Below are 26714 nucleotides of genomic sequence, written 5' to 3'. Positions count from 1 at the left end.
AAGCACGCTATCTCTAACTTGTCCTATGCAGCCAGCTGAGCCTGTGAGACCTGACAGAAACCTGTCCTAGGACCTAGTGACAATCAAATGGGAAGACCATAAGAAGAAAGAGTGTGGCACACTGTGATCTTTGAGAACGGTCACATTTCAGATCCAGGGAAGTTAAACACTGGCTTAGTTAGCATCCCTGTTGTTGGGCTAGTGAAACAGGGCTGTCCTGGTCACAGGGCCACACAATGGTCTCCAGACTCAGGTTTCCAGGGAAAGGCTCAGCATCTCCAACTGGTGAAGCAGGCACCCAGAACCTCTAAGGTGATCAGTGGACCAGCAAACAACTATCTCTGTCTCCACCTCCACCCCCAACCACCATCCTGTCCCACCTGGTCTGGCATATCAGTCTTGTACCATGCTTCTTCATTTCTACCCTTTACCATTTATTCTTCATTCAGAAGCCAGGAAAAGCCTTTACAAATCTAAGTTTGATCATTTCATTCCCAGGTTCACCACCTTCAGAGCCTACACCTCCAACTCAGGTTGAAAATCCAAGTTCTTACCTTGGCCCACACCCCCATGTCCTGATCTACCTTCTTACCTTCTTTATCTACAGAGCTCACCCTTCCTGATTTCCTTGTTTCCCCAAGGACAGAGGCCTATCCCAGGACCTTTATATTTGCAGGTTTTCATTGGAATGTTTGTGTCACACATCCACCTCACAATATACCTTCCCTAACACAGGTTGCCTACTGCTAGCAAAAGCAATTCCACTCCATCCTTCCCTTCTTCCTTCCTTCCTTTCTTTCTTTTTCGAGACAGGTTTCTTTGTAGATTTGGAGCCTATTCTGGAACTAGCTCTTGTAGACCAGGCTGGCCTCAAACTCACAGACATCTGCCTGCCTCTGCCTCCCGAGTGGTGGGATTAAAGGTGTGCGCCACCACCGCCCAGCATCCACTCCATCCTTTCATCCATCGCTGAATATCACTGAATACTCTTCATCATCACCTGATGTGATACACCACGTGTCTACTATCCACTAGAAAGTCTCTGAGAGGAAGTTCTTCAAAACTAGACAGGGCTTACTAGACAGCAGATGCTCATTTAAATTAGAAAGGAGGGGCTGGAGAGATGACTCAGGTTAAGAGCAGTCCATTCTTCTCAGAGGACCAGATTCCCAGAACTCATAGGATATCTCACAACTATCCATAACTCCAGTTCCAAAGGACCTAACAGGCATGCACATGGCACACATACTTTTCTGTATACAGGCAAAACATTCGTACAGATAAAGTGAAATAAGTAAATCTAAAATATTATAAAACTAAATAGGAAAGAAAACACTCCTGTTATCTCTTGATTACCAGCTCGTATTTTAGTTTTATGTGGTTTTTCAGAATACCCAGAATGAATTTTCCTCTGTCCAGTTTTTTCTATGAGCCAAGAACAAAGAAGTCCCACCCCTCCTTAGTACCACAGCGCTTCTCTTCCTCTCTATCATCCAGCTCCAACAGAGCAAAACTTAGAGTAAAATATAGACAGCCATCAAAAAGAGTGAATACCACCAATGGGGAAGATAGCTCAGTGGAGGAGCATTTGGCCAGCATTCATGAGGTCTTAGGTTTAATTCTTAGTAGTGGCAAATTAAAAAAAAAAAAGAAAGGCAACAAATTGTTTATCACTCCAAGTAAAGGTGTGAGGCCCTGGGTTCACCAGCACCAAAAAAATTAATTAATAAAAATTAAAAATATGTAAGTTTCAGAAATAGTCAAAATGAATCTTACCTCTCATTAAAGGCTTGGGGGCACTGGGATGTGGCTCAGTTGGCAGAGCTACATGCCTAGCATGCCTAAAACTCTGGGGTGAGTCCCAGGTACCTCGAATCACATACACAGGCATAGTGGCACACACCTGTAATCCAAGCACTTGAGAGATAAAGGCAGAAGAATCAGAAGTTCAAGGTCATTCTTGGCTACATAGCAACTTTGAAGATTCCCTAGAAAAAGAGGGCTGACCAAAATTATTTATAGCATGGGTTTAATTATGTAAAAATAGACACTTTAAGATAACAAAGAGAAAAACTAAATTTGATGTTTATTAGGTTCATTTTTCAGCCAGGATATAATTTTTTTAGAATGTAGGTTTTAATTTTCATTACAAAATCAAAGTATGTCATTTTCAACATCCCAGAGGACTTGTAAGTTATACAGCATTAATATGAATGGGAAATTAAGCTGGATTGAGTACAGAATAAAAGAGTGATAAAATTAAAATATTTAATCAGAGCCAGACATGGTGGTACAGGCTAACTTAGGAGAGACTGAGGTGGGAGGGCTTTGAATTTGAGGTCATGCTGAGCTACATAGCAAGGTGCTGGCTCAGGAACTAGAGAAAAGCTGGGGATAGAGCTTAGTTGGTGGAATGATGCTTGGGTATGTGTGAGGTCCAGCAGCATATAAAACAAGCACAGTGGTACACATCTGCAATCTTTGTGCTTGTACTTAGAAAGCTGAAGGAGGAGGATCAGAAGTTCCAGCGCATCCTTAGCTACATGGTAAGTTTGAGGCCAGCCTGGGCTACAAAAGACCTAAGCAAGGGCTGGAGACGTAGTTCAGTTGGTAGAGTGTTCACTTAGCATATATGAGGTCCCAGTGTCTACTGCCAGCACTGTATTAGCTAGGCAAGGGAGCACGTACCTGTAATCCCAGCTCTCAGGAAGTAGAAGCAGGAGGATCATAAGTTCAAGGTCATTTTCAGCTACACAGAGTTTAAAGTCAACCTGAACATGAGATCTACCTACCTACCTGATTTTTGTTTTGTTTTGGTTTTTTGAAGACAAGCTTTCTCTGTGTAATAGTCGTGGTTGTCCTGTAACTTACTTTGTAGACCAGGCTGGCCTCGAACTCAGAGATCTGCCTGCCTCTTTCTCCCAAATGCTGGTATTAAAGGTGTGCAGCACAATGGTTGTTTTCATTTTTTCCAAGGCAAGGTTTCTCCCTGTAGGATGTTCTAGAACTTGCTATGTAGACCGAGAACTTATTCTGTAAACCAGGCTGACCTCAATCTCAGAGATCTGGCTGTCTCTGCCCCCAAAGTGCTGGGCTTAAAGGTACGCACCACCATGTCCTCTCTGTGTGTGTGTGTGTGCATGTTTGTGTGTGTGTATGTGTGCACGCACGTGCACGTGTGTATGTGTGTGTGTTAGGACAAAAACAACAAAACAGGAGTAGAATGATGAGAAAGGAAGGAGAGAAAGAAAAAACAATGAATTGATTAATGTAATGGTGTGCCACAAATCCTATCCTGACCAAAGTGGAAGCTGTGCCTGAGTGACGCCTCAGTCCTGGGGCCCTGCAGAGTCACAGGAGTGGATTGCTGGCTGTGAGGTGCAGGTCATGGTTATAAAGTGTCTGCTATCCAATGTGCCTCCTTACTCATCTAGTAATTTGTACTGTACCTTTGTACTTTGACTCCTAAAATGAGTCAGTTTCTAATAACTCCCAACCTTTGGTGCCATTAATTCTAATTCCTCAATTTGAGATGATGCATACAAAATCACCAAGAAACAAGGTTCCACTTTTCTTTTGCACATTATTTCCCATGATCCTCTCTACAAGCTCCAACACCCAGATAAGTGGAGACCGCCCTTATTCCCTAAGAGAAAGCACAGATTCTTGAACTCCTCTGTAGCCCATTAAACATCCTCGACTTCAGTTTCTCTGCCACTCCCATGTAGGTGGGATCATCTATTCCCATGAAATTCTGTAACTCTTGTTACTCTTTATTCCAATGTCAAATCAAATCATGTATGTCTATATTTTAATAATCCCTTTATAGTATTGTAGGTGAAGACCAGGTCTACAGCAAAAGATGACTGCAGTTTCAAAACTAAACTGATTCCTAGATAGGAATCCAATACCCCATGTCAACTCACTTAGCCAATCAAGTATTTTTTTTTATAGCTATCTCTAACTCTTCTCCTTACATCCTTGTCTCACAAAAAGTTTATCAATGAGCCCAGGTAAGAGATGGTAAGATGTTGGTTCCTGCTGCCAGTTCTCCTCTGTTCTGTCCATCTGGGAGTTCTTGCTGATGGATCACTAGGACACCTTCACCCAGACTCACAACCATTCCTGAGACATGAACACAGAGGTTGCCAGCTCTTTTAAAATTTTTAACTTTCAATTATACACACACACAGCCGGGCGGTGGTGGCGCACGCCTTTAATCCCAGCACTTGGGAGGCAGAGGCAGGCGGATCTTTGTGAGTTCGAGGCCAGCCTGGTCTAGAAGAGCTAGTTCCAGGACAGGAACCAAAAGCCTTGGAGAAACCCTGTCTTGAAAAAAATAAAAAAAATTATACACACACACACGGACAAACGGACACATGGACATATGGACGATTGGACACTTGTGTGGGGAAATGTGAATGCCTGTGGAAGTCAGAGGTCTCAGATCCCCTGGAGCTGGAATTACAGGTGATTGTGAGCTTACTGCTGTGGGTGCTGGGAATTGAACTTGGGTCCTCTACAGGAGCAGCACGTGTATTCAGTTGCTGAGCCATCTCTCCAACCCAATTTACTTATTGTTGCTATCAGTAAAGTACCCTTAAGTGTAAATAGTTACACTTAGTATATTCACAATGCCGTGCAACCCACACCACCGCCTAGTCCAAAAACATTTTTACCACACCAAAAGAATTCCACTACTCATTAGGTAACCAATCCTCATTTGAAACCTCAAATTCTGTTTTGTGTTTGTTTATGAATGTTTTTGGATCTGTCATATAAATGGAACCATGCAATACATGGTCCTTTTATTTGGCTTCTTTGACTTAGCATGTTTTAGAGGCTCAACCATGTGGCAGTATGCATCAGTTCTCTATTTATTCATGGCTAAATAATACTTCATTATAGGGATGGATCACAAATTGATTTTTTAATCATCAGCTGTAATTAATGTTTAAGATCATACATTACATTTCTCATAAGTATCTCAGAAGCAGAATTGTTGTGTCACATGAGAATTTAAGGAACTGAGACTTTTTTTTTGCAACACAGCTGTTCCATTTTACATACCTACCAACAATATATGAGATCTTCAGTTTTTCTGTATTTTTTTTCCAAAATATTTATTTATTATGTATGCAATATTCTGTCTGTGTGTATGCCTGCAGGCCAGCAGAGGGCACCAGACCCCCTTACAGATGGTTGTGAGCCATCATGTGGTTGCTGGGAATTGAACTCAGGACCTTTGGAAGAGCAGGCAATGTTCTTAACCTCTGAGCCATCTCTCCAGCCCCCTCTGTATTTTAATTTATTTTTTGAGAGAAGGTTTCTTTGGCTGACTTGAACTCACTGTGTAGACTAGGCCTGCTCAAACTCAGAGATTAGCTTGCTTTTACCTCCCAAGCATTGTGATTGAAGACATGTACCACCACACCTCGCTTGTTACATCTTTGCTAACATTGTTATCCACTACCTTTTAAAACACTGTGTCCCTCAACATGATAGGCCATTCCTTTGACCCCCATGAGCCAGTCTTCTAGAAGAAAAAAAGACCAATTTAACAAATTGTGAAAGATGGGTTGAAATGGTAATTTTCTGTTTTGTATGCTTCCAAATGCAAAGACTCAGAGGATGGGCAAAATTGAGAAAGTATAATGAAAAACAGGTGATGTTCTTTCAGATTCAAATGTAGGATATATGTCTGAGGAATCAGGCAGCATAAATGCTAAACTATTAAGGATCTCACAACCTCTCCTCTATGTGGCCTGTCAGGTTCAAACGTGAAATACCTCTTGCAGGTGCATGTGTTTGAATACACAGTCCTCAACTGATGGTGCTGTTTTGGGAGGCTGTGGAACGTTTTGGATAAGGGGCCTACCCAGTAGAGTGGGTCTCTGGTGGTGGGTCTGGAAGGATATAGCTTTGTCTAGTTCTGGCACAAGTTCACTGCTTCCTGATCCACTAAGATGTGAAGAGCCTCTGCCACACTCTTTCATTGCTATAACTCTGCCACAGCTTCTGTGACCATGAGAGACCAAAGACCGTGAGCCTAAAGAAACCCTTCCTCCTTTAAGTTGCTTGTGTCAGGTGTTTTATTACACTGGATAAAGCCACCTGCTGCCAAGCCTGACAACCCAAGTTCAATTACCCAGACCCACATGGGAGGTGGGAAATCAACTCTTGCAAGTTATCCTCTGGCCTCTACTCACATGCCATGGTGCATGTGTCATCTACCTCCAATTGGGGAAATGTGGCGAGCAGCCAAAGACAGAAGACTCTTGAGGGCTTACTAGCCAGTAAGCTCCCGATTCAGCGAATAATCCTGCCTCAAATAACATGCCCAGGTATAGTAGCACACACTTTTAATCCTAGCCCTAGGAGATAGAAATAAATGGATCTCTGTGAGTTCGAGGCTATCCTAGTCTCCATAGTGTCTCGAAAAAGAAAAAGAAAAAAACCACAGTCGTCGCCGCTGATCCTGACTGTCCCGTGATTTAAAACTTGACTGGAATTTGTATGTGGCGCATTCCCAGACATTCTGCAAGCGCAACGTCGTTAGCTACTTCTCTGTGACTGGGTCCAGATAACGATCCTTTCAAGACTGACTTCATTGGATCCTCTGAAGAGGACGCCACCAGGCTTTCCTGACCCTACTACATCACTGTAGAGAGCCATCGGGCAGGAGTGCCAGCATCAACAGGAGACTCACTGGCTCCGTCAACGTCTGTTTCACCAAGCATAATCATCTTACCAGCAGAGCAGAGTACCTTCGTGTGGTGTGATACCATCACCAGCTGATACTGCGGCGGAACAGTTCAGACTAGAGGTCTGGCTTTCCTTAAGACGCTGGAATTTGAAGGAGCTATTCTGTGAACTGTGCTGCTAGTAAGTGACTGATAGAATTCTAGACTGGACTGGTCTCTGAGTACAGAGAAAACTAGACCACAAGATCTTGAAGAACTGCATTGAGGTGCAAGCCAGATTTGACACTCAAGTGTTGTTGAACTGAGAAGTTGCTAAAGGAACTGTAACAGGACTGATTGTCGCTTACTGCCTTTCTCTCTCTGTCCTTGTTGCCTTTTGCTGTTACATTGCTTGTGTTGTCTTTCTAAGCCCAGATGTTCTCCGATAATTCACACTGCCCTGATTGTGGGCAACAGTGGTTCCCTAGTTTAGAACTAGGGCATTGGTTATACCAAACTGAACTTGTTGAAAATGAATGTTACCAAGTGTTCTTAGACCGTATTAACAGAGCTGACTATTGCCCTGAATGTTATCCCGACAATCCTGCTAATAGAAGCCTTGTTCTGCCTTGGTCTTTCCCACTTGAGTGGGCACCTCAAAATCTCACTAGGTGGACCTTTGAGAAAGCTTGCCATCCATTTCTTCTGGGTCCTCCACTGGTTAGAAAAAAGATACATGACTCCAGAGTAGCTGGTTTTAATCCTGCATTACAATTAATCTTGTCCAGAACAGACAAAACCTTAAACAAAACACTTGACCAAAGCAAATGACTTCTGTAACAGAATCATGCAGACTCTCCAGGCTTTGTGTTCATAACCTAGGGGAGATGAATAGTTACCTGTTTCTGTATTCTGTCTCTTTTTCTTTATTTCATAATTTTTTTAAGGTGCTGGGGATTGAATCTGGGTGCCCTCGTGCATGCTAGGCTAGTACTCTTCCCCTGAGTTTAACCTGAGGCCCCCTTTCTGAATCTGACTCAGACTGTCACTACTTTGTCAACTGCTTAACTTGTTGGGTCTGCTTCTGTGATCTATGACCTATGCATTTTTTTTTTTGTTTTTTTTTGGTTTTTTTTCGAGACAGGGTTTCTCTGTGGCTTTGGAGCCTGTCCTGGAACTAGCTCTTGTAGACCAGGCTGGTCTCGAACTCACAGAGATCCGCCTACCTCTGCCTCCCGAGTGCTGGGATTAAAGGCGTGCGCCACCACCGCCCGGCTTGACCTATGCATTTTATTATAGCATAAACTTAGTCAGTATTGCAGACTATTTACCTGGAGTCAAACTAACATATAGTCCAGACAAATGCTTTAGAATTAGATTGCCCTTCCTAAGTATTAATGAAATAATGTCTGGAAGGGAGGCCCCATGCTGTATGCCTCATTAACTGTTTTCCGAACAGTAACTTTTATGAAAACACATTCTTGTAGCTGGATTCTAGATTATTCTAGTACATTTTAATACACTACATTGTTCTAAATTTTTCCTTTTATACATTGGTCAGTAGTGAGAGAGATGTGTATGTATATATAAAATTTTTTCATACATCTCTATATAAAACCATTTTATCCTCAGCGTAAGTGTTATAGTATTGATAACTGGTCCTTTCACAGTCTATTTGTCAATACCTACGTAGGTTACAAAAAAAGGGTTGAGAATGTTACCAGTTTACACTTAGTTGTCTCTATATAACCAAAGACTCTACTGTCTTGTGGTGACTGAATCTACATCCTCCCATGGAAATGGAAAGATAACCTGTGCTGTGAAGTATATAACAAATGATAAAACTTGACTCCATACAAGTTAAGAGTAGTGTATAACAAATGGTAAAACTTGACTCCATACAAGTTAAGAGTAGTGTATAACAAATGGTAAAACTTGACTCCATACAAGTTAAGAGTAGTCTACTGGATGCTTTGTCTTAGACATGAGAATGTTTGCTAAGCATTGGCCACATTCTGGGGTTCTCCTGTCATGGAAATCATGGAATCAGATTTGGAGTTAAGCAACTTAGAAAAAGCTCCCGGGAACATCTTAGAAGCCGCTGAACAATTTTAAAATCCTACTTAAGATTCTAGGTGATCCAGTGCTTCAGTTGCAGCGGAAATGTTATCAAGGACCCGGGTTCTTCTCTTTCCTCCCCTGGGGTCCTTATGGTTGCCTTGTGTTCTCATAGTTGTTTTTAAATGGGTTCAGTATGGTTTCTTGTGCTAGACAGCAGGGGCACATGTCTTTCTTTCTTACAAGTCTTAATTTGGAAATAAAATCTTTCTGAAATGTCAAAAAAAAAGAAAAAGAAAAAAATCATTCAGGGGAACCATACCTGCACCTGAACACCTGAAATTGAATTCCAATTTCCAACGCATGCACATGTGCACGTGTGACACACATGCTGAAATAAGTAGTCATGCTTTAAATAGTCCCAAAGATTCTGGCCCTGTGGCAGCTGTGTGCTTAACAGTATCTCCATTTCACTGAGTAATGATGACAGGATCATCTGACTGCCATATCAGAAAACTATCTTTCTGATGTATAAAAAACTAAATTGGTGACGGGTGATGGTGGCAGCACATGATGGTTCCAGTACTCAGGAGGTAGAGGCAGGTGGATCTCTGTGAGTTTAAGGCCAGCCAGGTCTACAGAACAAATTCCAGGACAGTCAGGGATACAGAGAAAAATCCTGTCTCAGAAAAACAAACAAAACAAACAAAACAAAATTAAACTGGAACAATAAGCCACATAGCTATGATTTAGTCAACTAACTACCAGTAGCTAGCTAGCTGACCTGGGCAAGTGACTCTTTGAACTCACTCCTGTATTTATGAATGGGATATGATGCTAATGACACACATCTCATAGGGTTGTCGCGGGACTGCAGTGTCAGTGTGTATACAGTGCTAGGACAGTGTGTGGCATGGGCACGTACTGTCAGTTAAACATATGACTCAGTATGCTTCTTTGCACGTGAATGTATGTGTGAAGTCCAGAGGCTGATGTTGAGTGTCTTTCTCTATCACTCTTCATATTATTATTATTATTATTATTATTATTATTATTATTATTATTATTGAGAGAGGGTCTCACTATGAAGCCCTAGCTGGCCTGGAACTCACTATGAAGACAAGTTGTGTGCCTGGGTATGTTATTTAAGACACTGAATCGGGAGCTTATTGCCTAGTAAGTCCTCAAGATTCTTCTGTCTTTGGCTGCTCTCCACATTTCCCCAATGCTAGGCAGATGCTGGGAATCTGAATTCAGATCCTCATGCTTACATGGCAAGCATTCTATCCACTGAGCCATTTTCCCAACCTTGCATATTTTTTAAAAAATTATTTCTTCATATTCTTTTTCTGATTTTTTGTTTTTGCTTTTTGTTTTGTTTGTTTGTTGTTATTTTTTGAGATATGGTTTCTCTGTGTAGCCCTAGCTGTCTTGGAACTCACTTTGTAAAACAGGCTGGCCTCAAACTCACAGATACAATTGCCTCTGCCTCCTGAGTGCTGGGATCAAAGGTGTGTGCCACCATGCCTAGCTCTATCTTTTAAAACTAAAGACTATCAATTTGAAAATCAGTAAGCTTTTGGGACCCTAGTCTATTTGTCTATTTGGAGCAAAACTTCCTAGAACTGGATGTGTGTGTGTGGGGGGGGGGGGGGGCGGGGCGGGGTGTTGGACTTCCCACAGGGCAGGGCCTGCCCTCTCTTAAGGAGGGAGGGGGAGGGAGGAGGGTGAGTGGGGGAACAGGAGGGGAATGGGAGGGGAGGAAGTGTAAATTTTTTGAATGGAAAAAAATCAGTAAGAGAAAACACAAACTGGTACAGTGGTACATGCTTGTATTTCTAGCAGTCAGAAAATTAAGATGGGAAGGTTTTGAGCTGGAGGGTAGCCAGGGCTGCATGAGACCGTCTCCAAAGTCAAGAGAAGTAAAGAAAAAAAGAGGAAGTCCATAGTTTTTTAGTATACTGATTAGAAGAAAAATCTATTTTGTTTTCAATTTAAGAAGCTGGTTTGGGGTCTGAGAAGATAGCTCAGTGGCTAAAAGTGCCTGCCACCAAACCTGACAAGCTGGGTTCAATCCTTGGAACCTACACTGTTTAAAGAGAGAACTGATTTCCCCTAATTGTCCTCCACTCTCCATACAAGCATGTGTCTATGCACACATGTATGTGCAAGTGTGTGTGCACTCCCACACACAAATAAATAAGTAAAATGTAAAAAGAAATTAAAGTCATAACTCAAAATAATGGACTAGCTTACTAACTTGGAGCAAAATAACACTGTCTAAATTTATGTAATGGTGAGATGCCAAAAAAGAAAATCAAAACAAGTTTATAAATTTCCCGAAGCCTGTATTTTGTTTTTATATTTTAAATAAGCACAAACAATCTTTACTTTTTTTCTACTTCAAAAAAAAAAAAAAAAACCAGATGCTTTTTGAAATATTTTCTAAAACACTTTCTCCTGGTCATCTTCTGTTTTCTCTTTCAATGTTTTCAGTATTTTCTAAGTTTTAAAAATAAGTGCTGTGAAATCAATATGGCAGTTTCTCAGAAAACTGGGAATCCATCTACGTCAAGACCCCGCTGTACCAGTCCTAGGCATATACCCAAAGGACGCTCCATCTATCACAAGAACATTTGCTCAACTATGTTCATAGCAGACTTATTTATAATAGCAAGAAACTGGAAATGACTTAGCTGTACCTCAACTGAAGAATGGATAAAGAAAATGCGGCACATTTACACAATGGAGTATTGCTTAGCTGTTAAAAACAATGACATCATGAAATTTATAGGCAAATGGATGGAACTTGAGAGGAGACTTAAGGGGTATGTGTGAAAGGATTTCCCTAGGAAGGGGAAATAGAACAGATTTTGTGGGTGGACTAAGGGCAGGTGGAGTTGGGAACAGGAGGGATCAAGTGTGTGTATGTGTGTGATACTGGGAGAAATGACTAGAACTGAGGCCATTTCAGAGGTGAGGTGGAAACCCAGTGTAATGGAAACCCACAGGAACTGCGAGCAACACTAGCAAAGACTCCTCGTAATGAAGGACTTGAACTGGCCATCTTCTGTAACCAGGCAAGGTCTCAGTAGAGGGATTGGGATACCAAACCAGCCACAAAACCTTTGACCTACAGCTTGTCCTGCCTGCAGAGTATTCTGGGACTGGAGTCTAGCAGAATCCTCATCAAAGAGACCAGAGAGACTTCATCCAGCAATTGATGGGGACAGATGGCACAGTCCCACAGCCAAACATTAGGCGGAGCTCAGGGAGTCCTGCAGAGGAGTGGGAGGAAGGGTAAGAGGAACCACAGGGGTCAGGGACACCAAGAGAACATGGCCCACAGAATCAACTAATTGGGACTCATGGGGGCTTGCAGAGATCAGGGAGCCTTGTAGGAGTCTGACCTAGGTCCTCTGCATAAGTTACAGCTGAATAGCCTGCTGTTCTTGTGGGATTCCTAACAATGGGAATGGGGTGGTCGATCTTTCACCTACCTATGGGACCCTTTTCCTCCTACTGGGTTGCCTCGTCCAGCCTTGATGTGATATGCCTGTTTTATAGCAGTATGTTATGCCATGATTGGTTGATGTCCCTGGGAGGACCTCTCTTTTCTGAGAGGAGACAGAAGGAGAGTAGATCTGGAGGAGAGGGGAGGTGGGTGGGGGGTAGGGAAGAAGAGAAACTTCAGTCAGGAAGTAACATATGAGAGAAGAATAAAAAAGTAAAAAAAAAAAACAAAAAAAAAACGAGTGCCGCTTACTTAAGAGACAAGCCTGCTGTCTTACACCGCACTTCCCTGTTATGTATTAAAGGTACTTTAATATACCTTACGAACAAAGGTACAACTTCAGCAGTAGATGTGGTATCAAGTTTTATGTGTGTGACTATAGGTCACACCCTGGCAGCCTGAAGCCACAAATTTGATCCTGTGAGTTATTATTTAACAATTAAACACAATGGATTAGACCACTTTACCTGCTGAATCCTGTCTACAAACTACAGAGCTCTGAGTCTGTTTCTCCCAGCAACACCAAGTGGTTAAGGATTGATTTCCTTAGAGTGCTGTGGTTGTTGGAATTCAGTTGTTAATGTCTGTTAAGCCCAGGCACTCAGTAAGAAACAGTTTTTCTTATCAAACCTCTGACACGATCACTCACGTTTAAATACCTGCATGATGTTAAGGTTTGTCCTTTTTTTGAGATGAAGTCTCATGTGGCCCAGGCTGGTATGAAAACTCAATGTGTAGTTAAGAATAACCCCAGATATGGGGCTGGAGAGATGGCCCAGCGGTTAAGAGCACTGCCTTGCTCTTCCAAAGGTCCTGAGTTCAATTCCCAGCAACCACATGTTGGCTTACATCTCTAATGAGATCCGGTGCCCTCTTCTGGCCTGCAGGCATATATGCAGGCAGAGCACTGTATATATAATAAGTAAATAAATCTAAATGAAAGAACCTTGAATGTATGATCTTTCTCCTCCTAACAAAGTGCTGGGATTACAGGCATATGCCACGATGCCTGTTTTTATGCTATTTGGGGACTGAACCCAGGGCTTTGTGTGTGTGTTAGGCAAGCATTCTATCAATTGAATTTTGTACCCAGTATCCTTTCTTTTGTCTTAGTATGTAACTTAAATCACTAGAAACATTAAGACCTAAAGTTAATTTGTTGTTTTTATTTTATTTTTTGTTCTTTTGAGCAGGGTCTTACTATATAGCCCAGGCTGGCCTCAGATTTATGGGTTTTAAACTTGTGATCCTCTTGCCTTAGACTCCTCAGTACTTGGGTAGTAGGTACCACCATACCAGTTGATTTCTCGTTTCAAAGCTGGTTTAGGGTAAACCAGGTATGGTTGAACACACTTGTAAATCTCAGCATTTGAGAGGCGGAGGCAGGAGGGACAAGAGTTTGAGGAAAGCCTGGGCTACATAGTGTGACCCTGTCTCAAAGCAAACAAAAGCAATTACTCAGGAATAATTACTGTCTTCTCACATAACTTCAGAGATGGACCTAGAACATCTTTTCTGGCTTTAACAAACTGTCACATCCTTTCTAAGTTTGGATATGCTTAGATATGTATGAGAAAGATAGATAATGTAGCTCAGAGGTAGAGCTACATTCGCCTGGCATGTACAAAGCTGTGGGTTTATTATCCAATATGGGGGGGGGGGGGAAGACAAACTCAAATTCTTCTTATATCTTCAAAACACAAAATGTTTTGTGACTATGCTCACACACACACCCAGAAAGCAGTTCTGCATTGGATGACAACTGTGTGGCCTCAAATTCAATTCTGACACTGTCTACCTGAAGACAGGGACAGATTCCACCAGCTAAGAGCTCAGTCTCACAAGGTTAATCCTATTTCACAGCTGGTAAAAAGTAGATCATCTCTTACACTTCCACCCGCCAGCTATAAACTGGAGTTCCCACCCTGTCTTCCAAGGGTTTGGCTATGGGAAGGGTATCTCCCAGAACAGGGAAACATTACTGGTTCATTATAAAGGACTCTTGGCTGGGCAGTGGTAGCACACATCTTTAATCCCATCACTCAAGAGGCAGAGGCAGGTGGATTTCTGAGTTTGAGGCCAGCTTAGTCTACAGAGTGAGTTCCAGGAGTTCCAGGACAGCCAGGGCTACACAGAGAACCTGTTTCAAAAAAACAAAACAAAACAAAAACAACAACAACAAAAAGAAATGAAGGAAAAAGAAAAAAAAAGAAAGAAAGAAAGAAAGAAAGAAAGAAAGAAAGAAAGAAAGAAAAAAGAAAGAAAGAAAAAGAAAGTAAGGACTCCTGGAGGGAGACTCAGAGCAAGGGGACAGGCCCCCAGTTCCTCCCTGGGCACTATGCTCCATGAGCTAACTTTTGTTCACCTATCCAGGGCTCCCCTCAACCTAATCCTTCTTACAGAAACTATGACTGGTTAAATCACTTGCTGGCAAACAGCCTCCATCTTGAGCCTCAGGAGTCCCAGTTGTCAGCCAGCCCCTTAGCATACAAAGACTTAACCCTCTAGAGACCGAGAGTCAAGAGGTAAGAAGGTCTGTGCTGGTAAGCTGGACAAAGACCAAAAATATATTTCACAGTAGATATCACAAAAAGCCTCTAATGTTCCTTCCTTTGTGGTTATGGTGTTGCAAAATGTCTTGTGGAGTTCCTTTCATGTGAAGGGATTTTGCTAGCATCATTTTTTCAGAAACATCTTCATCCTTTTTATCACAACCACTTCCTTCAATTATGCCATAAATCTAGGCTTCTTTTAGTTCCTGTGGTTGCATATGCAGACTCTGCTGAAAGAGAACAGGGCAACTGGCTCACTCTGCTATGCCTTATCAATTCCATTGACATTTGGTTATAGGCCGTTGTTTTCCCATTTCTTTTCTATTTTAATCTCTCTCTCTGTGTGTGTACACACATGTGCACATAAATAAAAAAGCATCATCATGGAAAAATGTATATTCTTACAAACTCACATTACATTACAGATGAAAAGAATATCAAGGACAAACACTAGAAGTCTGTTAAGTTTCCAAATGTTTGTGAAGTGGGGACTAGAGGCATCTTTATGTCTTTGATACTTTAGTGGCTGGGAGGCACATTATCTCATTTCCTCTTCAAACAACCTGCACAGCATGGCCTTCACCTCCTTTAAGCTCGCCCATTCCACCCATAAAGGTCAAGTGTTGCTCAAGCTCTGCTGCACCCATAGACAGCAGCAAACTGACAACACAAACTCTATGGAGGTCTCTAAGTGACAGGTAGCCTCCCACCTGGAGGTCTCAGGATAAAGCCTGCCTTCACTGTCCTTCACACAGGGTCTTTCCCAGGCTATAGCTGGATGGTGTACACTCTACAATGAAGGCAGCTAGGTCTGTCTACCTCCAAAGGGATCTTGGGCTTCTCGAGCCTTGCTCTGTTTTGCTACAAAGTACATCTCCAGGGAGAGTGACCCATTGTGGTCACCATGAAGGCGGGTAATCTCTTACTTCTGCAAAGCAGGTCATTTCTAAGTTTGTTCTTAGACCTAAGGGAACACTGCACCTGCAGATCATTCAGAAAAAACTCACCCAGGAATGAATGAATGACTAAGGACATCGGGTGATGGTGGAAGAATCCATCCCACATTTTCAGTGAGAATTTGAGTCCCAAATTTGGGTGAACAGTAAAAGACACTGTTGGGCATGCATGTGTGTGACTTACTTGTTATTTACATGTCTCTAACTCCTTGACTCTCGTTGTTAACAGATACATCTGAGGGAAAATATCCTTTTTCAGGGGAACTGGTCACTACTAAATACACTGGCCAGGCCTGCTCTGCCGCTAATATTAACTTTGACAATTTTCTCCCTTTTTTAAATTTTAAAATTACATAAAAATTTGAGAGGCTGGGGGATGGGCAGTACTTGCCACAGTGTTTATGCATGTGATTGTCAAAAGACAATTTGCAGGAATTGGTTTGCTCCTTCTACCATGTGAGTTCGAGAAAGCAAACTCAGGTCTTCAGGCTTGATGGTAAGTGCATTTTGCCAGCTACCACTCCCCACCCCACTCCCATTTTGAGTTAGGGTATGACTATGTAGCTCAGGCTAACCTTGAACTCGGGATCCTGAGTGCTGGGCTCACAGTATGTGCCACCATGCTTGGCTTCACCTCTTTTCCAAAAGGATCCTAAGGTTGAGAATTCAGTGGCTCCTGGGCTGGCCCTTTCCTCTCCCATGTGTTTCAGTGCCAGTACAGAGAGGTAAAAAACTCAGATTCTGGGCTGGAAAGATGGCTCAGCAGTTAAGACTATTCATTGACTGCTCTTCTAGAGGACCTGGGTTCAATTTTTAGCACCCATATGGCAGGTGACAATTGTCTATAACTCCAAGATCTGACACCCTCACACAGACATATATATATATATATATATATATATATATATATATATATATATAGGCAAAGCACCAATGCGCATAAAATAAAAATAAATAAATAATTTTAAAAAAGAACTCAGATTCTAAAGTCAGACTGCCAACTAACTAAGCAATCTGAGACAAATCACCTTACTTGCTAGGCCTTGCTTGTGAAAGATAGAAGGCACCTATGTCCTCCACATTTGGTAACTGTGTGGAAAATGCTGGCATGAGCCCAGCTTACAGCAAGCCCTTAATATGGGCTATTACTTCTACAACGTGACTGGAGACAGATCTTATATGTCTCACTGGGAAAAGTGGGCTAGAAAAAAAACCGGCACAGTATCTAACAGCACACTCACTAGAAGAGACTGTACAGGCATATAGTAACGGTAGATAGTGGTGCACAGTAGTAACCTTATGGGTGATGTTATTAACTTTTCTCTTTTCCCTTAATTTTCATATCACAAGGCTGCAGGGAATCACAAAGGAAAGCAGCTACTGAGCAGGAGGCTGACGCAAGGAAAATACCCTGGAGTTCATGGTCATAAGGCAGTCAAAGGTGAGCAATAAAACTCAGTAGGTAGAAGAAACAAAAAATTCCCAATGTCCTTCTTCCTTCCTGCTTAGATTCTTGTCTCTAAACAGAAGCAGATGGGAAGGATAGCTGTGGTCTTAGGGAAAAAGAAGTGGAATGGACCTAGGAGAACAAGTGACAAGGTCTGATGTATACAACTGCTGGGCAAATGCATGCCAGCCCACATGGGAAGGAAAAAAAAATCTATTCCAATCAGAGACACATGCAACGCGCAAAAGCACCACAAATGTCTTCCCCTTCACCCAAACCACTGAGACCAGATCATTAATGCCAGAGATGCCTGCTATCAGGGCTGTCTCCCAACAGCTGTGTCCTCTCCTCTGCAGTCCTCAGACAGCCACAACAAGGAATCTTCTCTGGCAGCTGGAAATGAATGAGTGTGACCTAACCTGGGTTATGGAACATAGAAGGGTGTGTGCTGGAGCTTCTGGGCAAGGGTTCCTCCTTCATAAAAGGACACACCCGAGAAGACATTTTACTTCCTGTATTTGCAGACAATGAGAAGACATGTGATAATCAGACTGGTAGCCATCTTGGTGCCATGAGGAAATGGGTATGAAGACAAGAAAAAGAGATAGAATCTGAGTTCTTGGTGATGATTAACTAAGCAGGAACTTGTTGCTCCTGGTCTTACATGAAATAATAAACATGCCTATTGCTTAAATCACGGTAGGCTGGACATTTGTTATGTTTGAGCAAAAGCATACTAAATTATTCACATAGCAACAGCCTAAACAGAACCATCTATAGTTAAAAATCCACTCCATCTTGACCAACAGAAGTTAATTCAAGAGACTTGAATGAAAAACTTGAAATGACCCATGGTCTTACTGAAGTTATACTGTAGTCTTTGTGCTGGGACAGAAGTGTTTGTGTGCTAGCCAAGTACTGTACCCCTGAGCTGTATTCCAGTTCTTCATTTAAAGTTTTTCTAAATTTACATTAATTGTGTGTGTGTGGGGGGGAGGTGGGCACAGACCACAGGATAGATGGAGGTCAAAGAACAACCTTAAGGAGTCAGTTCTCTCCTTCTACCATATGGGTCCCTGGAATTGAACTCAGATTGTCAGCCAGCAGTAAGCACCTTTATTGCTAAGCCATCTTATCAGCCCCAGTTCTTCTCCCTGTTTTGGAGACAGAGACTCACTATATAGCCCAGGTTGACTTTGTGATCCTTTTGCCTTAGCTTCCAAAGTGTTGGTATTACAAGCATGTGTCCCCATGCCTGGCTTCTCCTTAGTCTTTGTGCTGGCTTGTTTTGTGTCAACCTGACACAGTTATCTGGAAAGAAGGAACTTAAATTAAGAAAAGCTTCTGTGACGCAAAGGACATGGTCAACAAGACAAAATGACAGCCTATACAGAATGGGAAAAGATCTTCACTAACCCCACATCAGACAGAGGTCTGATCTCCAAAATATATAAAGAACTCAAGAAATTGGTCATCAAAGGAACAAATAATCCAATATAAAAATGAAGTACAGACCTAAACAGAGAACTCTCAACAGAGGAATCTAAAATGGCTGAAAGTCACTTAAGGAAACGCTCAACATCCTTAGCCTTCAGAGAAATGCAAATCAAAACAACTCTGAGATTTCATCTTACACCTGTAAGAATGGCCAAGATCAAAAACACTGATGACAACTTATGCTGGAGAGGTTGTGGGGTAAAGGGAACACTCCTGCATTGCTGGTGGGAATGCAAGCTGGTACATCTTCTTTGGATGTCAGTGTGGTGATTTCTCAGAAAATTAGGGAACAACCTTCCTCAAGACCCAATAATACCACTTTTGGGTATACATCCAAAGGATGCTCAACCATGTCACAAGGACATGTGCTCAACAATGTTCATTGCAGAATTGTTTGTCATAGCCAGAACCTGGAAACAACCTAAATGCACTTCGACCGAAGAATAGATAAGGAAAATGTGGTACATTTACACAATGGAGTACTACACAGCAGAAAAAAAATAACATCTTGAACTTTGCAGGCAAATGGATGGAGCTAGAAAACATCATATTGAGTGATGTAACCCAGATACAGAGAGACAATTATCACATGTACTCACTCATAAGTGGTTTTTAAACATAAAGCAACGAAAACAAGCCCACAAATCACAATCCCAGAGAACCTAGACAACAATGAGGACCCTAAGAGAGACTCACATAGATCTAATCTATATGGGAAGTAGAAAAAGACAAGGTCTCCTGAGTAAATTGGGAGCATGGAGGCTGGGCGGTGGTGGCGCACGCCTTTAATCCCAGCACTTGGGAGGCAGAGGCAGGCGGATCTCTGTGAGTTCGAGGCCAGCCTGGTCTACAAAGGGAGTTCCAGGACAGGCTCCAAAGCCACAGAGAAACCCTGTCTCGAAAAACAAAAAACAAAACAAAACAAAACAAAACAAAAAAACAACAAAAAAAAGAAAAACCAAGAGAAAATAAATAAATAAATAAATAAATAAATAAATAAATAAATAAATAGGGAGCATGGGGACCTTGGGAGAGGGCTGAAGGGGAGGGGAGAAGAAGGGAGGTACGCAGAGAAAAATATAGAGCTCAATAAAAAAAAAATAATAAAATGCTCCAACTAGGTTGGCCTATGGGCAAGCCTGTGGTATATTTTTTTCTTTGATGATTAATGTGGGAAGACTCAGCTCACTGTAGGCAGTGTCATCCCTGGACTGGTGGTCTTTGGTGGTATAAGAAATTAGGCTGAGTAAACCATGAAGAGCAAGCCAGTAAGCAGCTCTGTAACAACTCCTGCTTCTAGGTCCCTGCCTTGTTTAAGTTTCTTGATGATGAACTGTGATATAGAAATATAAACAAAATATATTTTTTCCTTCCCAAGTTGCTTTTGGTCAGGGTGTTTTATCACAGCAATAGAAACCAAACTAAGACAGTTTTAAATAAATTTTGTGTTTCATAAGGTTATGAGTACCAGTACCCAAATCACATAAAAATGTTGGGAAAATGAGGGAAACACAATCTACCTTTGGCTATTTATTCTTTCTTTTGGGAGAGGGGTGTATACAGGTACCTGGGAGCATGTGTGCATGTCTGTGAAGGTCAGAGGTTGATATCATGTGTCTTTATTACTAGCTTTTCCACTTTATTTTTGAGATAGGGTCTCTCACCGAATCTGGAGTTCACCTATTAGGGGAGATGCCTATCTCTGCCTCCTTCCTAGTGATGGGATTGTAGTATGTGCTGTCACACTCTGCTTTTACAGGAGGGCTAGGGATCTGAACTTAGGTCCTCATGCTCGTGTGCCAAGTATTTTATTCACATTTCTCTAGTTCTTCTTTCTCCTTCTTCCTCTTCTACTTTTTGAAAATATGTAAATTTTCTGCTACTCTTCCATACTGGGAACTTAAATGGATAAAGTATGATATTTTAAACACTATCAAAAGAAAATATGCAAGTCAAAAGTAGTTATTATTAGGCTCCCCCAAAACAAGGCTTGGTGAGGTGAACTTCTTATCTAGGGAAAGCCATAAATGGGCAAAAAACTAGTAGCTCTGAGACAGTAGACATAAGCAGGAGGACAACTTGAAACAAAGTAAATTAGAAAGGTCCTTTACTTCCATTTCCTCTTCACAGAAGGACCTTCACCTTTACAATATACTTCCCCTGAAACTGGAACTTCAAGGCTGTGTTTATAACAACACTGTTACTGTGGAAATAGCTGATTCAATGTTATGAACTTGAAGCTGAATAAAGTAAGGTGTGGAACAGAAGTCTTATTTAAACAGTGGCAAGACCCATAAAACATTAAAATGGCAAGCTGAATGGTGGTGAGTCAGAGCACCATATGTTTTAATGTGAGGGTCATACTTTTTTCTCCTGATGCCTGGCACAATGGGATGCTTCTTTTTAATTTAAGCTTATTTTTGGAACCTATTATCATCTCAGTTGTTTCTGGAACCCCAAATATCTAAAACATTGCTATCTGCTATATAAGGCAGCTGTGTGTCATTAAACTGATGGTGCTTCAGAGAGCTACTGGTCATCATGATACCACATCCACAGAACATGAGCTGGGGTTTCAAAAACCACATGTGATGGATTCTGTGAAACACGGCAGTGTTGCTCCTCATCATATAACAGCACTGCAGATGAACACTGTGCCTTTTGTCTACTGCTTCACCAACTTTTAGGCATAAAGCAGTTGGAGAACACGAACCCAGCCTGTCCCACACCCTGCCATCAGCATCAAGCTCCTAGCTTGTTCCAGCCTTTGAGCAGGGTCAGTAAGTTCCTCAGGCAAGTTTGAAAAGTCTCAAGACACCGAATAGAGATGGACATGTCACACTTTAGGCACACATATACACTTCACTATGTTTTTTAGAATCCTTAAAGCAAATTCCTAGCATCCATACAATAAAACATAGTCCATAAATTTTAAGGATGAGAGTGACATGTGGGTTTATTGGCAAAGTGGCCCTGTCTGCAGGAGATGACCGCAGTGCAGCAGCATTAGCTCTGTAAATAGTAGCCCAGCTTCCCTTGGCTGTGGTAGGGGCTGCCCAGGGTGTGGCTACCCTCCTTGCCTGCACAGGGGATCCATTCATACCAGCAAAACCGGAAAAATCACAACCAAGGGCAACTGTGGAAGGAGTGGGAGCCAAGAGCACAGCATAAAGGAGTCAAGGAGTCATTTTCCACAAGGTGAGTCACTGGAAGCACTTGGCCTGGTCAGAGGCCTTTCTCACCCGCCTTGGTTCAAAATGTAGGTCACTGTTCTTCAAGTTGAAACTTCAGGGACCTGATGTGACAGGCCAGAACCCAGGCAGCAAAGGCAGGAGCAGAGTTTCTAAGAGGCCTGGGAAGGGGCCTCTACCTCGCCCCTAGGCCCCTCTAGGCTTGGCCTGCCCTCCAAAAACAACTCCATTTTCAAAAGCCAGGGTGAACTCAAACTACAGTGCCCAACCAGTCCTTTTGTGTTCCTGATTTGAGCTACCTGACACAGTTTTTTATTTATTTTTTGAGATAGGGTTTCTCTGTGTAGTTTTGGAGTCTATCCTGGAACTCACTCTCTCGACCAGGCTGGCCTTGAGCTCACAGAGATCCTTCAGCCTCTGCCCCACAAGTGAAGGGATTAAAGGCGTGCACCACCACCGCCCAGCCCTGGAACACTCTTATCAAACTCCTAGGACAGCAGGCTAGGTTTTTGTAAAAATGGATGACAGCTCACCTAGTTCTGTTGATACAGGAGACCCAGTGGCAATCTCACCAATCTTGGCCACTCCATCGTAGTAAGCTTTTCCAGCCAGGATCATAGCTAGACAGGAATGTGATACACAAAATCATTACTCAGAAAGGAAAGGAGGAAATAACACCGGTTCAACATCCCATTATGCCTCTGACTACAAGAAGTTCTAGACCAGACTGTTTTGGCAGGTGAAGTTATAAGACCCTGCCTGCTCCTGATGCCAATTTCAGGGTATGTTCCTGACATCAGACAGACACTGGAACAGAAACATTTTGGGAACATACAGATCAGCCATGTCAGTACTCGAGTAGTACTGGGTACAGTGGCCTAGGAACCCGTCTCATGAAAGCACATATTTTTTTCTATTAAAAAAGAGGCGGGTCATGCCAGGCAGTGCTAGTGTATGCCTTTAATCTTAGCACTTGGGAGGCAGAGACAGGCAGATCTCTGCCTGGTCTAGAGAGTGAGTTCCAGGACAGGGTCCAAAGCAACAGAGAAACCCTGTTTCAAAAAGCAAACAAACAACCCCCCCCCCCAAGATAAAAAAAAAAGCCATGTCTGATAGTATAGGACAATAATTTCAGCTACTCAGAAAGTTGAGGCAGGAGGAATTCAAAGCCTAGGTAGGCTTCAGAGCAAGTTCAAGGCCACGCTGGGGAACTTGATGGGACTCTTATGAAGAATGATTGCCTAGAATCCCTAGTGAGGGGCTGGAGGCATGGTTCAGTGCAGAAAGCTTGCCTAGAATGCACTATATCCTGGGCTCAATCCCTAATACTGTAAGAAAATAACCTGAGTCACAACTAATCAACATATTTGCTACTGCGGTAAAAAAAAATCTATAAAATTTGAAATACAATAGCATTGCTGGGCAATCATGGCGCACACCTTTAATCCCAGCACTCGGGAGGCAGAGGCAAGCGGATCTCTGTGAGTTCTAGGCCAGCCTGTTCTACAAAGTGAGTTCCAGGACAGCCAGGACTGTTTCACAGACAAACCCTGTCTTAAAAAACCAAAAATTACAGACTTATCTAAAAAAATAATTCTTCTTTTCCTTTCAGCAGAAACAAGCAAAGGTTTTATTGCAACAGAAGCTAAAAATATGTTTCTCTAATTAAAAAAATAAATAATATTTTTAAAAATGGAGAGATCATTTAGCAGTTAAGAATGCATACTACTCTTGCAGAGGACCTAGGTTCAGTTCCCCCAGCACCCATGTTGGGAGGCTCACAACCACTCAAGCTCTGAGGGATCCAACATCTCCAGCCTCTGTGGGCACCCTCACACACATAAGTCACACACATATACACAATTTAAAATAGTCAAATTAAAAACTTTAAAACTGTTTTCTCCTTCAAACTGACCCCGAAGGGTATGTGCCCCTGTGAAGCTAAAGGCTACCCTTTCTGTAAAGTTCTCTAATAAAGCTGGAGTGGGAGGATAAATGACAGCCTGGCTTCTTTTGCTTTACAGGCAATTCAGTTTGAGAATGGTGTATGACAGGCAAGCAATTTAAAAAGATTCAGCTAAAATCAGTGTCACTCTGGAGGGAAAAAAGTCTCTACTCTTCCTCTAAACTCAGAGATTGCCTTCATACACAGAAATCAGTTTTCCCTGGAGCTCTGGTGAGCACAGAACTTGGACTAAAAGGGCCTCCTGGCCCAGTCTCTTTACCCACAGAATAGTAAGTGCTTTACCACTGAGATACATCCTTAGTCCATTTATTGTAATTTTCATTTTGAGACAGGATCTCAACTAAGTTTTCTAAGATACCCTTGACCTTGTAATCCTCCCGGCTTTATTTAGCCTCCCAAGTATCTGGAATTACAAACTTATGCCACCAGGCCAGGCTAAAAAGTAGGTTGTTATTTGTTTATTGTGTATGTTTACAGACACTCATGAATGCACATGTGGAAGATAGAGGACAACCTTGGGAACATGGTCCATCTCCTTTGAGACAGGGTCTCCCATTGGCCTGGAGCGAACCAATTAGGCTAGACTGACTGAGCAATGAGTCCCAGTGATCTACCTGTCTCTGCCTCTTAAGTGTTGGAATTACAAGCCTGTGCCACTGTACCTGATATTTTTACATAGATGGCGAAGAGCAACTCAGGTTCTCTTCTTGAAAACAAGCACTTAACCGTCTAAGCCATCTTCCAAGTCCCTATTTTTTTTTATTAAGATAGAAAATTATAAGTATGTGTATGTCTGTGTGTGAATATGTCATGTATATGCGGGTACCCACAGACGCCAGAAGAAGACACCGAATCCCCTGGAGTTGGAGGTGAATGCAATTGTGAGCTGCCTGATGGTGATGGGAACAGAACTCGGGTCCTCTGCAAGACAAGCAAGATTCTCAACTGCTAAGCTATGTCTCCAAGCCCCTATTTGTATTTTTAATTCTCAGATGCTAAGGAAGCACTCTACCACTAAGCTACACCACCAGACCTAAAAGGTGGACTTTTATGGGGAAATATTTAAAAGATCAGATAATTCATCATGTATAGGTGTAGCTAAAGGCCAAATTCTTGCCTCTGTAGTTTTTTTTTTAATATTTCAGCATTTACTATAGTTTTTTAAAATATAAATTAAGGTTTTTTACTGTATCTTCATGTAAGTTTAAGAAATTCAATGTTCTGCTATATTAGTATTTTATGACTGGAGAACTTACAGAGTAATTAACAATAACAGGCAGCATTTATATAGACTTTTCAAGTCATTACTTAGCTAATCTACTGACAATGTTAAGACACTGGTGGGTGATGTTTTCAGCTCCTTTTGCCAAGGGAGTGGAGTAGAGACACTTCAGGCTGTCCCCAAGGCCAATGTGAGTCAGGCACTGCGTACACAGCTCCTGCTGAGGTACTTCACTTCCTCAGCTCTAAATCAGAGTGCTTTAGCTGGAACTCGGAAGAAGCAACTCCACCTAAAAACAAGTGTGTTGCCAGCAAAATGTCAAGTCAATAGATGAGGTTCAAATGAGAGGTTTAAATTGTAAACTGATAAACCGAAGAGCACATTAGTGGGAGAGTTGCATTCAGGATTACACAACAGTTAAAATTTCTGGTGTACACCCACACATTGAGATTATTTTTCATTAACTGTTCTTTTTTTGTTTGTTTTTTTTGTGTGTTTTTTTTCATTAACTGTTGACTTATATTTAAAACCATGCAACCTTCTCAGTCTTTCAAAGTAGCTTTGCTTTTATAATTTTTTTTGTCTTTTCACATTTAAAAAAATATTAGATTTTTTATAATAAAGCTAAATTAACTTAAAAACCATGTAATTTGTCCAAAACTAATAAAGAATAAAATAGTATTTTGATAAACTTGCCCCACCTTGTGAGTTTCTGCTTCTTACTATTTTAGGAACCCTATGAATTCTATTTTAGTGATTATAGCTCTGGTGATCTTCAGAACATACTATGTAGACCAGGCTGGCTTCGAATTCACAGAGATCCACCTGCCCTTGGCACCCAAGTGCTTGTATTCAAGGCAGTGCCATGCTTGGCTGATAATATTTTTCTTAAAGTATAGTTTTATTGTTCTACTAAAGCCTCAATGGATCTCTCACAAGTCCACATTCCACGAGTTCATGATAGATTTTTATTGTAATAGTTTCAATGAACTATACCCCTCCAGATTTCCAGTCTGTGGTTTCCTGAGACACTGACCATGGAACTTGTTTTGGCCACTGTGATACCAACAAGCATGGTTTATACAGGAACTCAGTAAATGTTAGGCCTTTAAGGCTAGTGCTGCTATAGTAAAGGGTAAGTGTGGTTTTGATGGAAGAAGATCACCCGAGGACAGAGTAAGTCAAGCCCCCTGAGAAATGAGTCCTGAGACTCCAGGGGAAATAGAAAGTGGCATCTTAAGCCACCAAGTCTGTGGGTAGGTGCCTGGTGCTATAAACACTGCAAATGCTTGGCTAAGCTGACATTGTCCAGTCCTACTTCTCCCCAGTTTAGTGTGGCGCCCAGTGCTCATTTTTTCTGCTTGAAGCAGTGTCTGTCTGCTGATATCTCCTATCTGTTAGTTTGCTCAAGCTCTTGTAAGGTTTCCTGCCTGCTCCGATCCACACCAATCACTCCTGCGCAGATCCCTGTTGACAACAGTCAGCCATTCACATGCACTCCACCTTTATAATCTACTGACTGCACTTCTGGCTGACATCCTCATCTGTACTACAAATTCTTACCAAGAGCTTTATATATGTATCTAAAATTATCAGTGGCTTCAGCAAAACTATACCCAGATGGCCTG

The 26714-nt window shown here is 41.9% G+C and overlaps 2 protein-coding genes across 2 annotated transcripts in view; one reads left to right on the top strand and one right to left on the bottom strand.

Annotated features, from left to right (window-relative positions):
* Window positions 1–26714, bottom strand: part of Baiap2l1 (BAR/IMD domain containing adaptor protein 2 like 1) — a 101781-nt gene that overhangs the window by 35697 nt on the left and 39370 nt on the right. The window contains exon 3 of the mRNA XM_057764403.1: window positions 22432–22518. Coding sequence (XP_057620386.1) covers window positions 22432–22518 — 87 coding nt within the window. The remainder of the gene's footprint in view (window positions 1–22431; window positions 22519–26714) is intronic.
* Window positions 6470–7779, top strand: LOC130871143 (torsin-1A-interacting protein 2-like). The gene has a single exon (XM_057764404.1). It carries the CDS (start codon window positions 7119–7121, stop codon window positions 7512–7514), a length of 396 nt encoding a protein of 131 aa, XP_057620387.1. The 5' UTR covers window positions 6470–7118; the 3' UTR covers window positions 7515–7779.

The sequence above is a fragment of the Chionomys nivalis genome, chromosome 3 (assembly GCF_950005125.1).
Source record: "Chionomys nivalis chromosome 3, mChiNiv1.1, whole genome shotgun sequence".
Classification (NCBI taxonomy): Eukaryota; Metazoa; Chordata; class Mammalia; order Rodentia; family Cricetidae; genus Chionomys; species Chionomys nivalis.
The sequence above is the reverse complement of the archived record's forward strand: the minus strand, read 5'-3'. Positions and strand labels throughout refer to the sequence as shown.

Bases quoted from the DNA above. Each gene is read 5' to 3' on its own strand.
- LOC130871143 (XM_057764404.1), top strand. From the start codon at position 7,119: ATGTTCTCCGATAATTCACACTGCCCTGATTGTGGGCAACAGTGGTTC.